Source organism: Botryllus schlosseri, chromosome 12 (genome assembly GCF_051294905.1).
Source record: "Botryllus schlosseri isolate E-star chromosome 12, Bs_hap1, whole genome shotgun sequence".
Classification (NCBI taxonomy): domain Eukaryota; kingdom Metazoa; phylum Chordata; class Ascidiacea; order Stolidobranchia; family Styelidae; genus Botryllus; species Botryllus schlosseri.
Window position 1 is genome coordinate 10,013,337 of NC_137247.1, and position 14,672 is coordinate 10,028,008.

The following is a 14,672-nucleotide window of genomic DNA, read 5'->3' on the forward strand; positions in this document are numbered from 1 at the left end:
CCTCTAAGTGTTGAAGGTTTATCCGGCCTCCTCCTCGCAGGGTTGTAACCAAGTCACAAGGCTCCGAGTCACAAGTCAATCTCACTTTTATAATTTTGACTCGAGTCAAGTCGAGTCATTTTCAATTCACCACCGAGTCAAGTCCGAGTCCAAGTCATCGAGCAGGCATTGGAGTCCGAGTCATGGTATTATGACTCGAGTCCAAGTTCAAGTCATTGTGTTGACTGCTCAGTTTCCAATCAAAGTTTTGGTAAACCCACTTTTATAACTCTGTTTGGTGATATCGAATGGATTTCATATGTAATATACAAATTTTCCTCACTTTCGACAGTATCTAGTCGCATTTTCAAGTACCAGTATCAACGGACGAAATCCCAATAGGGTGGTTACTTTACTATTCTTCGAAATTACTATGAAATGTCAGTCTTGGCCGTCTGAGTCTCGAGTCATATGACTTGGTTCGAGTCATGCGCAATGACTCGAGTCCAAGTCGAGTCAATATTCAGATTGACTCGAGTTGAGTCGAGTCATTTCCGTATTTTGAGAAAATGACTCGAGTCAAGTCGAGTCATCAGAAAATCGTGACTCGAGTCTGACTCGAGTCGAGTCAGGACTCGAGTCATTACAACCCTGCCTCCTCGTCATCAGATCCGGGCAACGAGTGTCTCAAAATGCCTAGAATTGGGCCGTCTGCAATTCGGCAGCTACGGAATCAAAATAAAGACAATCTGGACGGTGTAAATGACCTCTATAGTCGGCAAACACCACGAGTAACACAGACAAACAAAGAAACAAACACATGAGTTCGGCATTGCCTAAACCAGTGGTTCCCAACCGAGGGGGAGTTACCCCCGTGGGGGGAATTTTGAAATTTGTAGGGGGGAATCTGGCTTACTTTTTTAGGGGAAATCTGGCTTTGGTAGTAGCGGAAGATACACTGGGTTCACAGGGTTTTTAGATTTTTATGGTATAGAACTGTTAAGTAGAAATTAGTTCTTTACAATTGTATGTTTCTTTGGCGGATTTCAAGCTAGGTGTATGTTTAAATGCCTTCCGTAGATATTACAACCCCTGATAAAGTGAGGCTCACGAGACGATTATGTCGGGTCCACGACAGCCTCTCGACCAAATTGCTATTAAGCAGGAAAACGTCAAGCCGAATTCAGCACAAGGCCGCTAGTGAAATTGTTTAACTTTTTAAGCCAACATATGAGCTAACGTGAAAAACATACCGTACCAAATACATCGATTCCACTCAGGTCCATAGCAAGCGGACTTGGTGATTTATTCTTCGTCAGCGGCTATATACCCGACCGGTCGAAAACAGGTCAAATTTGACTGTACTTTACCAAAGTTTAGTGCGGTCCGCATTCGCCATAGTTCGGAAATATCTGAATATGTTTGGCCCTTGATTGCTCAGTCAGCAGGTTGCGCGTTAAAAAGCACATTTTTTTAGTCACAGGCCACTTTTTCACAGGGGGGGGGGATTTTAGCTCAAATATCGGCCAAGGGGAGCACGAGACGAAAAAGGTTGGGAACCACTGGCCTAGACTAAAGCCTTTGTGCAACATTGCAGTCAATCAACGTCGCTTATATTGAGAGAGAGAGAGGGATATGGTATTCTTTTCCGCCTGCACCATCGAGATGCTTTGACGACGGAGTTGCGACCCACGACCCACCGCTCGAGAAGCCGGACGCATAACCATTACACTATCTCGCTCGGTTGAATTATATTCTTATGGTATTCACCATAAGGTATGCCCCAACAGCGTCTTACATAAATAACCGTGACTGCTATCGTCTTAGTAGATGATAAATAGGATATGGAGCCAAGTATGAAAGTACATATTCCCCCGCATTCGCAGTCCACGCATTAAAATCAAATGACACAAACAGAAATTACTTTGAAATTGCCTCGAAATCGGACAATTAAATTTCAATTGTTTTGATTCGTGTCACTTCAATGATTTCGATGGCGGAATTTGTGACTTGTGAAATTTAAATTGAAGTAATTAAATTACTTTGTCATGACTCGAAATGACTTGATGTCAACACTGTCATATAGCCTATCTAATCTAAAAGCTTTTTTGATATTTTACTGATTTTATGTGCCTAGAAAATAAGAGAGTGGAAAAACTGGTTGAATATGGACAATGGAAGAAAGCTTACAGAGTTGGGCAAACGTGAAATTTCCGAACTGGGATATAGATATTCTCAGGCTTTTCCGCATTTGTTCGCTGAAACCAGCCATGCCATGTAAGTGACGTTATTATATGCAGTATACGTTAGTATTGACACTGCAGATGTGGTCAGTAACAAAGTACTTCTACTTTTTCGGAGTATTCAACTAGGTTTTGCTTACTTGCACTACTTTCTTGAGTGATTTTGACTTTAGACTGCTTCCAATTAACAGTTTTCAGAATTGTACGCTAATCATGCCTAGAATATTTACCTTTTACTTCCTTGGAAATTAATACTTCTGTAAGAACTTGATCACCTTTTCTGGAGGGGGTGAAAAGAAGGTATAGAACCACTGTTCTATAGCAAAGCTATCATTTGCATGACACGTTCTGACCGAATCCTTATACTGTTGGAAATGTATATCGTCGGCTTGGGGTGTAACTAACAACACACGCGGTTAATGAACGCGTAGGCTATTTGCGACTGCTTATTTGAGTAGTTTTGGAAGACAGCATATTCTACTGCTATGCGATTGTCGTGTACAGGTATCTCTCATCAAACACACAGCAGGGTCTAATGTCTGCTGAAGTGTTCGCGAAAGAAGTAAACACGACGCAAGCACCGCCTATCATTATCGACAATGCAGTTGTACTGCCTATTACTCACTATGGTTGCGAAAGGTATCGTCAGGAAGTAGTCGAAAATGACGAAATATTGGCGGAGGAAAGAAAATTTTTGAACGGTACTATGTATAGAATTCAAATTTACAAATAAACATAATTCTTTAGGTTTTATATAGGGCAGTGGTTCCCGAACTTTTTGGATGTCGGAGCCGCATTTCAAACATCAGAGTATATGTATGGAGCCGCGTGAAAACGCTAGAGTAGGCGACTTATAACGAGAATATACAGGTAGCTTGCCTACCTCTGGATCTCGCCATCCAGCTAATTCAAAAGCATGCAAATAGACTGCTATAGATCTATATCGGTTATTTTAGCATTGATAGGCGCAGATTGGCGAGTGCTATACATTGAAATAAACTGAAAATGCATATCATTACTACAACATACTATTACATCGTTATGTGATAGCTCTTCAGTCTTCATACATTCCAGCACTTGATGCACATGCACAAGTTTGCGGTGGATTATACGCCAAGCAATATTGGACTTATTCCAATTTATTCGACTTTGAGCCGTTATTTTGCGGTTAGTAAAATTATGTCGAACTTTACTCTTCACAGAGACGATATATAAAGGTTTACGACCAGCAGAACTCGAGATATATCCTTGTCTGACTGATATTCATCCATGCGCTTGACGCTAGTCTGCTAGAATTCTCTTTCCAGGTTTTCAGAAGCGGCCTTGAACGGCTTTAATAACTAATATCCCTCATTTTGGCATTCATATACAGAAATTGACTGTACTTATTCGTAGAAACAAACAACAGCTGTCGTTTATTCTTTCTGGCACATTTATAGGTATATATCAGAGCCACAAGAAGGCTACCTTGGAGAACCGCCGTTGAGAATCACTGATATAGGGTATAGTCTCTATAGCAGTGCTATCCAAACTTTTTGTATGCGCGTACCATCTCGGGAATTATTACTTGGAGGAAGGCGTCAGGGACTTGACCACAAATTATAGCAACCACATGTTACCACTTCAATATGCTTCCTCATCCAGAAGTGAGCTAACGTACCTCCTCTTCGTATTAACCGGAACAGTCGTTTCCAGCTCGAAACTGCTGAGGGCAACCGTTTTAGCTTGGTCACAAGTTAACAGTACCAATATCATGAATAAATAGTTTGCTGCGAAGGCAAGATTTGATAGGCTGATCTGTTATGGAATATTTTGAAGCTGTGACAAGGCATGGTAATTAACAATCCACGAAAAATCTCGCGAAGCGCAAGAAGTTTTTTTCAGGAATTTGAAATAATTGTTCACAAAAGTTCTTGCAGCTGTTTTAAAATAACCTTTTCTAGCTTTGTGGAATATATGAAACTCTGCTGCCTTGTTGCACAATGTTGACCACCGTTGTACGAGAGAGAGAGAGAGAGAGAGAGAGAGATTTATTGATTTGTTCAACCGTAAAGAAAACAAACATTGGCACATGAAGCAACAATAAATGAACTTAACGGTATAGGACAGGGTGTGACCGATATGACTCTGGGTAGGGTCAACTGGTCTGATCACACCCTGCATTAACAAATACAGATATTGTGTCATACATTTGGTTGCAATTGGATGGGATCAATCAATTCAGCTCAGCATAATAATAAAATATTAAGAAAAGACCAATTTGGTGTGAGACAAGCGAATCATTGGTAATGTACGTCTGATTATAGTTTCAACCACGGGCGAGCATTGGCGATTTTCAGTAACTTGGGCCATGAAGCTCCCTGCCTCACTTGTGCAATATACTTTGGTAGGCCCAGTGGCAATTGGATACAAAGCAAATTAGAAATCTTGATCTACATATTTTTCTATTCAGAAATGTGTATATAGGTTTGCTTAAGTTTCTGGCGCACGGCTTGAGATGCTCCCGTGTGCCACTAGTGGTACGCGTACCACAGTTTGGGAAACACTGCTCATGTAGTCATTAATGGCAGTATCGATTTGTAAAGACGCAACCTAATGATTGATCAAATCTTTCACTTCCTTACAAGCAAGTATAGCCCTTTGGCGAATACTTGTAATTACCATATACCTTGCTCATTTGATTCGATCTTCGGTATACGTCAAATTATTTTAGCGTGACACTGACAGGCGTCTAACGTGACGTCCCTCTATTTATCATCCAGGCCCGGTCTTTTCCACAATGGCATCCAACCTCGCAAAACGGCTTGGACTTCCAGAAGACAACATCACTCTAGACACCCTGGATATATTGTACCGCGAAGGGTGCGCTGAGCAGGAAATTATTAACGGCGAAGACAGTCCCTGGTGTGCGTTATTCACCAAGGCGGACTTGCAAGTTGAATTGCATGATGCCGTAAATACAAAATGATTAGGACTGTAAGACTGGTCCAGTTGTAAATGTATCTACGTAAATATCTATTAATTACCTTCCTGAGAGCAGCACTGCATTGGAATTCTGGGAGCGACATTGATTTGATTTTACACCTTGCAATATAGCACTCTTGTCATATTGTTACTTATTAGCTTTCGAATACCGTAATGATCTGGGGGACTACTACCAATACGGATTTGGCAACAACCTCACTATCAAGTTAAATTGTCCGACAAAGCGTTACATCCTGTCTGCATTGAAAAACATAAGTGACGGAGATGAGGTCAATCAGTATCTATTCGGACATTACAACGTTCGTTTGCTTGCAGATATGAGATTGATTGAGGTGAGATATGATGCATGTCGATATTACGTATCCTTCATCATTTTTTGCACAAGTTATCAAAGACGATATAGATCGAAAAATATCAGGTAAATAGTAGTGTAAATGACAGCGGTTCTCGACCTGTATATAAGATAATTAATTCATTTGCCAACATACGCTATTCAGTGATATGTGAAAACGCCTTTCTCCCACCGAATTATGAATATGTGCCTATGGAGTGTCATAAAGGGATTGATCACCAATCTGAGATTCGAATTAATTTTCTGAACAATAGTAAACGATGCCGTGTTTCACCAGGACGGCGGATCTTTCTATGCGGACGAATACCCGGACAAGTTCAGCAGTCAACCATACCGAGGCACCTTCATATCACCATTATCTGGAGGTGTGGCATTTCTAGTGAATGAATGCAATGGTGAGTATGAACAGTCTCTTTCACAGGTGGTCAGTAACGAAGTACTTGTACTTTTTAGAAGTACTCAAGTAGTTTACCTCTACTTCTGGTACTTACTCAAGTAGATCTGAATTTCGCTACTTCTACTTCTACTTCGTATTTTTTTTGTGATCTACTTACTTACTTTTCGCTATTTTCAGTTTGTCAAGTATAAGTAGTTTAATCCTTCCTCCAGGAAGATAGCCGGAGGAATTTCGGGGCTGTTTTGACGGAGTATCAACATTTATTTTTCATAAAAGTTGAGTAAAACCCAGAATTGTCGTCGCGCTTCGCGCTCAGTGGATACGGAGTAGCCAGTATGATTACACGAAAGTATTGGTGAATATAATTTGGGTAGCGGGTTGGCGTGGTTCCGTCCACACCGCATTGTCGCCCTTTGCCCATATGGAATATTTCACCACAGTATGTATGGCTCATCATAACGTTTGAAACTGATGTTTCGCAATCTAGCATATACTTATCATATCGTAATCCAGCAGTCCATGGCGTGTCATATAATCTGGAAAGTGAACTCAGACTTTTTTTAGTTTTAGAGCTGTTTTAGCATACCGCCTTTGAAACTTTCTGTCTTTAGATATGAAATACATATTCCGCTTTTAGAAGTAGTATTTACATTTCACTTTCAATTCCCAGTATCATATACTTTGATCTCTAATAATATCAGTTCTTTTGTCTCGATAACATACATGATGAAGTATAAAGCAAATGTAGTAATGCCTTTAATTTCCGGAAATAAAGCAACACAATATGGCATTTTCACCATATTTAATATTCACGTTTTATAATCGCGCAAAGTGCTCACACCATATCCTATACAACTTCTCCTTATTCCTCTTCGACTGCACCACGGGCCTTATAATATGGGGGAGGGCGCCATACCATGATAGTTTCTAAAACGGGCTGTTCGATTAAACATAGGATTATAGTATCGCATTTCCATATCAATATTATTATTTTTATCCCATGATGCGGACGTATGCATATGCTGTCGAAAATTGAATACCTCCTGGTATACATCAATATGAATCAAGCTCGGCACCTTTCACATTGATCAATTTGCACCTATTGACAATCCATGTGAACGAATTACGATCGTTTTCACAACTACTTACTTACTTGAGTAGATTTAAAGTCAGTCAATTCTACTTCTACTTCAAGTAGTTTTAGGTTGCTTATGGAAAAAGTACTTCTACTCGTACTTGAGTAGATTTTTTCGTCGCTACTTCTACTTCTACTTGAGTAGCTTTCTTGACTACTTTGACCACCTCTGGTCTCTTTAGACTTGCGCCATATTCACAGACATATCTTGTACTTGATATTGAATCTTCAGTTTATAAAGTGGGCGACGACACACTCCCAATGCACCGTGTTCTAGAACCTGCTGACTTCGAGTTTAACGAACCCCCAAGCTTGTTTATACGCGAACGATATGTTGTGCGATATCTCGCTCACGGTCAGGAACACGCAAGATCTCGCGTATGAACAACTCCCGAAGTAGTTTAAACTCAAGTTTTTTCATTTCAATTATATTGTGCTGCAGACGGCCCATATTTAGCACACATATCAATTGAAAACACTGACTTAACCCAGTCATTGTGACTGGTACTGAAAAGTTTAGCGAAATATCCTCCTCGTAAGAATACGCAAGCACAATACTTAGCATTTATGATGCTACGATCGAATTCTGATGCATCATATGAATCACGTAAATTGATCGTATATAGCAGTGGTCGGGAACCTATGGCTCGCGAGCCATATATGGCTCTTTTGGGTATACGATATGGCTCTTTACCAAATATTTCCTTTTTTATTGCATTGATCAATACGGCAGCGACTTGTTGGTAAATTTTCATCACGGCCAGAATAATTATTTTCGTGGCAGTGTAAACATGTCTCAGAGAGGTAAAGACAATGTCGTTTTCAGGTATAGCGGCTCGGACCTCCTCGTTTCAAAATCATCAAATTTAAGTTACTGTCACGCCTGCGGCTGATATCTCTCGCGAATTACGTGTACCCGACTCGAAATCTTGAATTGTGCGATACGTTGATTAATCAAAGAGCATAGCAGACATGGCGGCGCCCATTTCGAAACGCAGTTTTCAAATACGATTGTCTTCCCGATCTACCGCGCGAAATGAGCTGTCGTGTATGTGACATTTACAAACTCGAATTACTAACTATAGGTCACAGCTTTCCACGTTCTTGATTGGTACGTATAGCTCTGCGTAGTACCGGCGATAAAATGTAGGCGCGTAGCGCAACATTATGTTACCGCCGAATACTTTGAGAATTGAGAAGTCGATAAGTATTTAGATTTTCGGAATCAGTGTGACAGTCACGTTCGGTTCATATCAGCTATACTAAATTCTAAGCTTCTGACGATAAATTGTGTTATCAATGGTGTGACTTGGCCCGTCTGTTCTATACCTCTCGTTTCGATCTTTATTTTCGAACAGTAAACAGTCTAGGGATGGTGTGAACGTGAGGTTCACGTTCGTGTTCTGTGTGTGAACCTCGGAAATTTAGAGGTTCGCGTTCACAACAGAACCTTGGTAGGTTCTGCACTGTGAACCTTTTTGGTAAATTGTAATTTGCACTTCATTATAAGATCTTTGGTTCAAGTTTATTGCATTTCAACTGCGGGTCACTCTATGCATGGCGCTTGCAGCATAAAAAATCAACACTAAACGACCATGCACCATGACAACCTTAAAAGTTTTACTTGTTTTTTGTTACCAAAAATTTCTCGAAATATTCAGCTTTCCGTTTTGAATATTTAGTGACTCTCCGCTGTGAGTTTGACCCGCAATCACACAACATCACGAGCGATATACGTAGTCAGCGAATGATGCTTATTCAACCAATCAATGAAATTGATATCGTTTTCTGATGTAAAATATCGAGCGGGCGTACAGGGTCAATCTTGACTTCATATCTTTACTGCATCATTAAAACCAAATTCGTTCGATCAAGGTGCTGGCTACTGCTATATAACTTGTTGTTTATGGTATCAGTAGCGAGTATAGAAACCCGTCTTACACTCTGCTCAACATCAATGTAGCAATACTCAGACTCCGAACACATTGTCCGGTCTGGCTAAGACCATTGAGGCGTAAGCTTATATTTCATGGTAAGTCCACGTCGAAATTGTTGGCAAAGCGACGGAATGTATTGATTTTATGAGATTATTATATCCTTTGATAACCGCGGTTGATACATTTAGCGACGTTTAAAACGCCAATATGTAGCCTACTACAGCAATGCGACATTATGTGGCCCGAGTCTTCGCTAGGTATCGTGTACATTAATATAGGCTATCACTTCATTGAAAGATAGGGTTGGAATTAGCAATATGACGTCACGAGGTTCACGTTCGTGTTCACACAGAACCTTTCAAAAAGGTTCGCGTTCACACGAACCCGAACCTTTCAGAGGTTCACACCATCCCTCGTAAACACCAGTTTTAGTGCTACGATGACATCACGAATTTTCGAATGTGACGTAACAGTCTCTTTGGGAGTTGAGATGGACAAAATAGGGCCAATATGGCTCTTCGAACCAAAAAGGTTCCCGACCACTGGTATATAGGCTCTGCAGGTCATGGCCTTGGCCGAATTATGTATCTATTCGAAGCTTTTCGAAATAAACATAGAGGTTCAGCATTAGAATAAACTATCGTAAAGTAAAACTGCTAGTGATTTTCATATATGGTTTCATTAATCATTGATATTATACATTGGAAAAACTATAGCATTCCAATCATACTAGAAAACCTGCGTCTGTTATAAAATGGAAAACAATATGTTTAAAAAGGTGTCGAGAAGTTAAATGAGTACCTATAAAATGTGACTTATGTTCATGCCACTTATAGATATCTCATGCGACATTTTCCTTCATCTCTACCTTTTTGACTGCTGCAGAATTCTTTAAAGCCGAAGGCTACGAAAATAGGGCTGAATACGATAATATTTCCACGAACATGGTTCATATAAGTACACGGTTGTGGTCTCCACTTCGTTATTACCGCCTTTGGATTTTCCATCTCTGAACACAGGTACGAAGAAACTGCAAGTCTTCCACAATGAAAACAAATTGGATTTACCTCACAGCAATCCAGTCACAGATGGCTCATGGGACTTGGATGAAGCTCTTGATTATTTTGGATTCAACGATCCAAATGATTGCAATTGGGATGCAATGTGTGCTTTAAGAAGTAGTGTTACTACGCCCCGAACAGATACAACGACACCAACAACAACAACATCAACAACAGCAGCAGCGACAACAACAACAACAACAACAACAGCAACAACAACAAGCGCTGCATATTCGTACAAAGCGTACTGTCGATATTTAGCGTTACCGCTGATAATTGCCACGTATTCGTTGATATGATTATCACGCATTGTAGGCCTACCGTAGATCGATCTGCAGCGTTTGTAAAGTTTGATAAGCAAACGTAATGCATTGTCTTGTATTGCCTTCCGTCTTTATATAACTTTATATTGCGATAATACTGTATTAATTTCACGGAAAATTTTGTAATAATGATCTTTTATTTTATAATTTCCAAATATAAAATGAATTGAAGATCGGGGCGTGGCGATCAAGGTAGCAAGCTAGCAACTCAAATAGGCCTACGAAAAGTTTAGAAATCATGAATAACAATAAGTCACTCAGAGACGACTCTTGGGATTTGGATGAGGCCCTCGATTATTTCGGATTCAACGATCCGAATGATTGCAATTGGGATGCAATGTGTGCTTTAGAAAGCAGAGCCATTACTGCTGAAAGAGAAGTAACAAGAAACGCTGGATATTGGTACAAAACGCACTGTCGCTATTTAGCGCTGCCACTATACTGTATTTCCCCTTGTGAGCATATATGTGTCAGCTTCAGTTCACGACGCAACGGCTCATAGCAGAATTCGAGTTCGAACAAACTCGACATTACGACCGCAAATGTCTACACTTTTACCGACGCCAAACCACCTTTTACATCACCAAACCATCGCAAACATGCCCCATTAACTTTTGGGCGAGGATTCTATTGGGTAATAAAATCTGTTGTAGACAATCCAGCGTCGTCGCTATTATTTTGTGACTTTATGGCAATTATGGATCATGTGGATGTGGATGTGGATCACTATGGACCGAGTCAAACAATTCTAAAATGTTAACCTTCAAATCCATACCTTTATCTTTCACTGGGATGCTTTATTAACAAGCCTAAGTATACAATATATTAACGATGATAGGGCCTGTAGCAACACCTTTATTCGCGATCGACGGGTCTGTCTTGATCGTAGTAATCTCGAGTCACATGACTTGGTTGAGTCTTGCACAATGATTCGAGTACAAGTCGAGTCAATGCACAAATAGAATCGAGCCGACTCGAGTTATGTTAACTATTTGAATACATGATTCGAGTTAATTCGAGTCACCAAAATCGAGAATCGAGTCAGACTCGAGTCGAGTCATGACTTGAGTCATTACAACCCTGATAAGCTGACGTATTGCTATATCTTCGCTTGACTTAAGTCGTGATTTGGAGTTGGTCCTGCGTATAGGCCTATGCATATTGAAGAATACCAGGGATGTAAACGCGGGTGTTGGAATCTTGTTCGTCATTATTTACATCACCATTCAGCTTGTAACTTTCATATAGCGGATTCGCATTGGAGTTGTCGCCTCTATGAATACATACTTTTGGTTGACTTTCCCAGAAAAGTCTGAACTGAGTGACGCACTTGTTTGCCTTCTCGGAATTTGGCGTCAATATCACCGATTCGTTTCTAATGTGTTAGCTAGACTGAAAACGCAACACTGCCGTTCGACGGTTATGATGAACATGGTCTGGTCAATATTTGCTGTCTTACGGGATTGCTTACGTGAAAATATTTAATAAATAAGCATGAACTATGTTTAGAAATGTGGTGAATATTATAAGCATTTTCTGTTTACGCAAACTTGTTTCGCGGGCCAGATAAAATCGCGTGACGGACCAGATGTGACCCGCGGACGGATATTTTGACATCCATGCTATAAAGCAGTGGTACTGTTCAGGATGGTAAATATATGAGCTCAAAATGTTCGTATCTTATTTCAATAATCGTGACCCAGTTACCAAAAGTGCGTAGATTCAATGCCGAAACGCGCGAAGGTTGTAACATATAAGACATATATAACGACATAAGACATTGGGAATAGAAGACGCATCTGCTCAGCGGTGTGGCGCGGCAGCGCCTCATGGCGCCTTTCCTACCAGATTTACGAAACTTTACCTACAACAGGCGCCGAAAAATGCGTTGTACTAAAGAAATGTTCGGGAACATAGCGTGTTCTTGCTTTATTGACGTTCTATCGTGTCTAAGAGATCATAATCAGGTTGTGAGTGGCGCAGTGTACCGACGCCGCCGCAACAACAACAGCAGCATTGTAACACGTTTAAGACCCAGTTTTGCCTATGTTTCAATAGCGTGTGCATGGACAGCTTATTCCATGTCGGATCAGATCCAGATACACACTTTTACCGACAGGGCCGGATTCGGATCAGAGCCGGATTTACTTTTGACATAGCCGTAGTCGGATTCCATTATGGAGAAAGAGGATCGATGTCATACCAGGGAATTTTGCGATATGGCTCGCACTGTTATAGTTTCTATATGCCGGAAGGTTATCTGGGATCCGTATCGCCAACCCTATTGCGAAAGTGGTGAATGCCAAAGCCCATGAACTGAGCCGAGATTCGAAGTCGATACCGCAAAATACAAACAGGGTCGCGAGAGAAACAGACGGTGAATATGGGCGAGGGAATTGGCAGTTGTGCTTACCGAAGTCCAAGTCCCATAGCCTACCCAAAGTGATAACCTTTTTCTATAGTCAACAACACCGGATATTATCGTAAAAAGGTGGGTAATTCGTTTCGTTTCCTGACTGGAGCCGAAGTGATGACCTCAACACCACGCATTACCGGAAAATCGGGTAAATCAGGAGTCCAGCCGTGGCAACCCTATGTTACGCACTCTTGCGCAAGGGACCGCGCAGTAAGTTGGTGAGTTTGAGCAGACTCGTGAAAAATTAGAGAGAACATTGCCTACACCGTTACTTTAATCATCGCGGTGCAAATAATATATAAAAGGGCTATGCAAGGTTGTAACATATAAAACTAAGTTAAGGTTTTAATGACACAAAATTTAATATCAGCAATCCTAGACGCAAGTGTCGTTAAACCTGCTGTTAGAAAATCTTAAAATTTTAGATGCAGTTGAATTTCCACTCTATTGGCGCGTCTATGATGGAAATGTTTATAAAAGGATTCTGGTCATGCTACGCATTTACTGAATTACAGTTCGACAGAAAATGTACCACTTTTAGGCTCATGTTTTATGACATCGTTGGATTCTCGGTGGTACGCGACGAACGGTCTACAATAGACAGGCAGGTCTTAACCCCCGTGTCTATATTCACAGTTCTGCACTTACGGAGGAATTTGGGTTAGTGATTCGTCACCAACTCTCCTACTACTGGTGTAGCAAATGCTTTGCTACCAAGCAGAACAACATCTTTAAAGGAACCAACGACGATAAATTCATCGTCATCCCGAATTAAGCTTTTTGAGATTGTGGGAACATAGAATTGTGACCGTGACCGTCGACTTTTTCTCTATATATTTCGAAAAAATGAACTGAAATATTTTGAAAGGAGCCGCTGATACCATCAGCTGGGCATTCTTGTAATAGTCATTGCTATGTAATTTTCGTCTCCGCGAGTCCAGAGAGTAGGCAAACGACCCCATTAGGGTCACGACCCCTGATTTCGGAACCCCTGTGTTAGCAAGAACTATCATGCTGAAATGTATTTTAAAGTGACATGCGGAACAAATACCGAATGTGAAATCAGGGTGTCTCGAGTTATCCAAAATAGTGAGTAATAGCGATGCATTCAATATAGTAGGTCTTTCGAATAGTTAGGGTTGGGGCTGCGGGTTAGACTCGGGTGGGGGTTTAGATTAAGTCAGATCACCTAACCTACAATCTAATGAAGGATAGGTTTTTACACTAGCATGTTTCGACATAAGAGATTTGACTCATTTGAATGACTTGAAATGATGACATTCGCTATCTTAGGTGACTCACTTATTTGGGATGGAATTGCTATTATGACACTCGCAGCTTTGACACTCGCTAGTTTGTACAGTAGCCTTTTCAACCGCATTGCTACAGATTGAGACTTAGCTATATTGCGTGAGTGCACCAATAAGTATACGTCTCCCACTTAACGACATACCCCTACTTTATACTTAATACCACAAATTTAGTACTGCATCGTTGCCATGGATAGACTCAAAAAAGTTCTTTCTTTTAGTCTTGCGATATTGCATTTGCCAAATGCACAATGCAAATATGTACAATACATGATCGTTACATGCTTATGTTTACTCTTCTAAGTTTAGAAGCATATCCAATTGAAACCAGTGTGATGTATCACGCACACGTTTTAGCATTAATAGGTGTAGCGGCAGCCACGTCGCCGTTTTGCTCCACAAATTTTCAAGACGATCCTGAATATCCCTACAAGAAATACCAATATTTGACTGCTTATAAAGATTCAGACAGAGGAAATATAACACAATATGAAACCCCGGATGGTGAGATATATCGTTTTCTGATTATAATTT

General features: G+C 40.6%; 3 protein-coding genes across 3 annotated transcripts in view; 2 read left to right on the forward strand and 1 right to left on the reverse strand.

Moving 5' to 3' along the window:
* Positions 1 to 14,672, reverse strand: part of LOC145452180 (tyrosine-protein kinase transmembrane receptor ROR2-like) — a 262,709-nt gene that overhangs the window by 195,597 nt on the left and 52,440 nt on the right. The window lies entirely within an intron of this gene.
* Positions 1,525 to 5,190, forward strand: LOC145452722 (multiple inositol polyphosphate phosphatase 1-like). Its single transcript, XM_080330881.1, has 3 exons — positions 1,525 to 2,256; positions 2,727 to 2,923; positions 4,985 to 5,190. Exons 1-3 carry the CDS (start codon positions 2,147 to 2,149, stop codon positions 5,188 to 5,190), a joined length of 513 nt encoding a protein of 170 aa, XP_080187007.1. The 5' UTR covers positions 1,525 to 2,146.
* LOC145451488 (uncharacterized) lies at positions 5,343 to 10,564 on the forward strand. The gene is made up of 3 exons (XM_080329700.1): positions 5,343 to 5,539; positions 5,837 to 5,954; positions 10,048 to 10,564. The coding sequence occupies exons 1-3, from the start codon at positions 5,525 to 5,527 to the stop codon at positions 10,386 to 10,388; spliced, it is 474 nt and encodes a 157-aa protein (XP_080185826.1). The 5' UTR covers positions 5,343 to 5,524; the 3' UTR covers positions 10,389 to 10,564.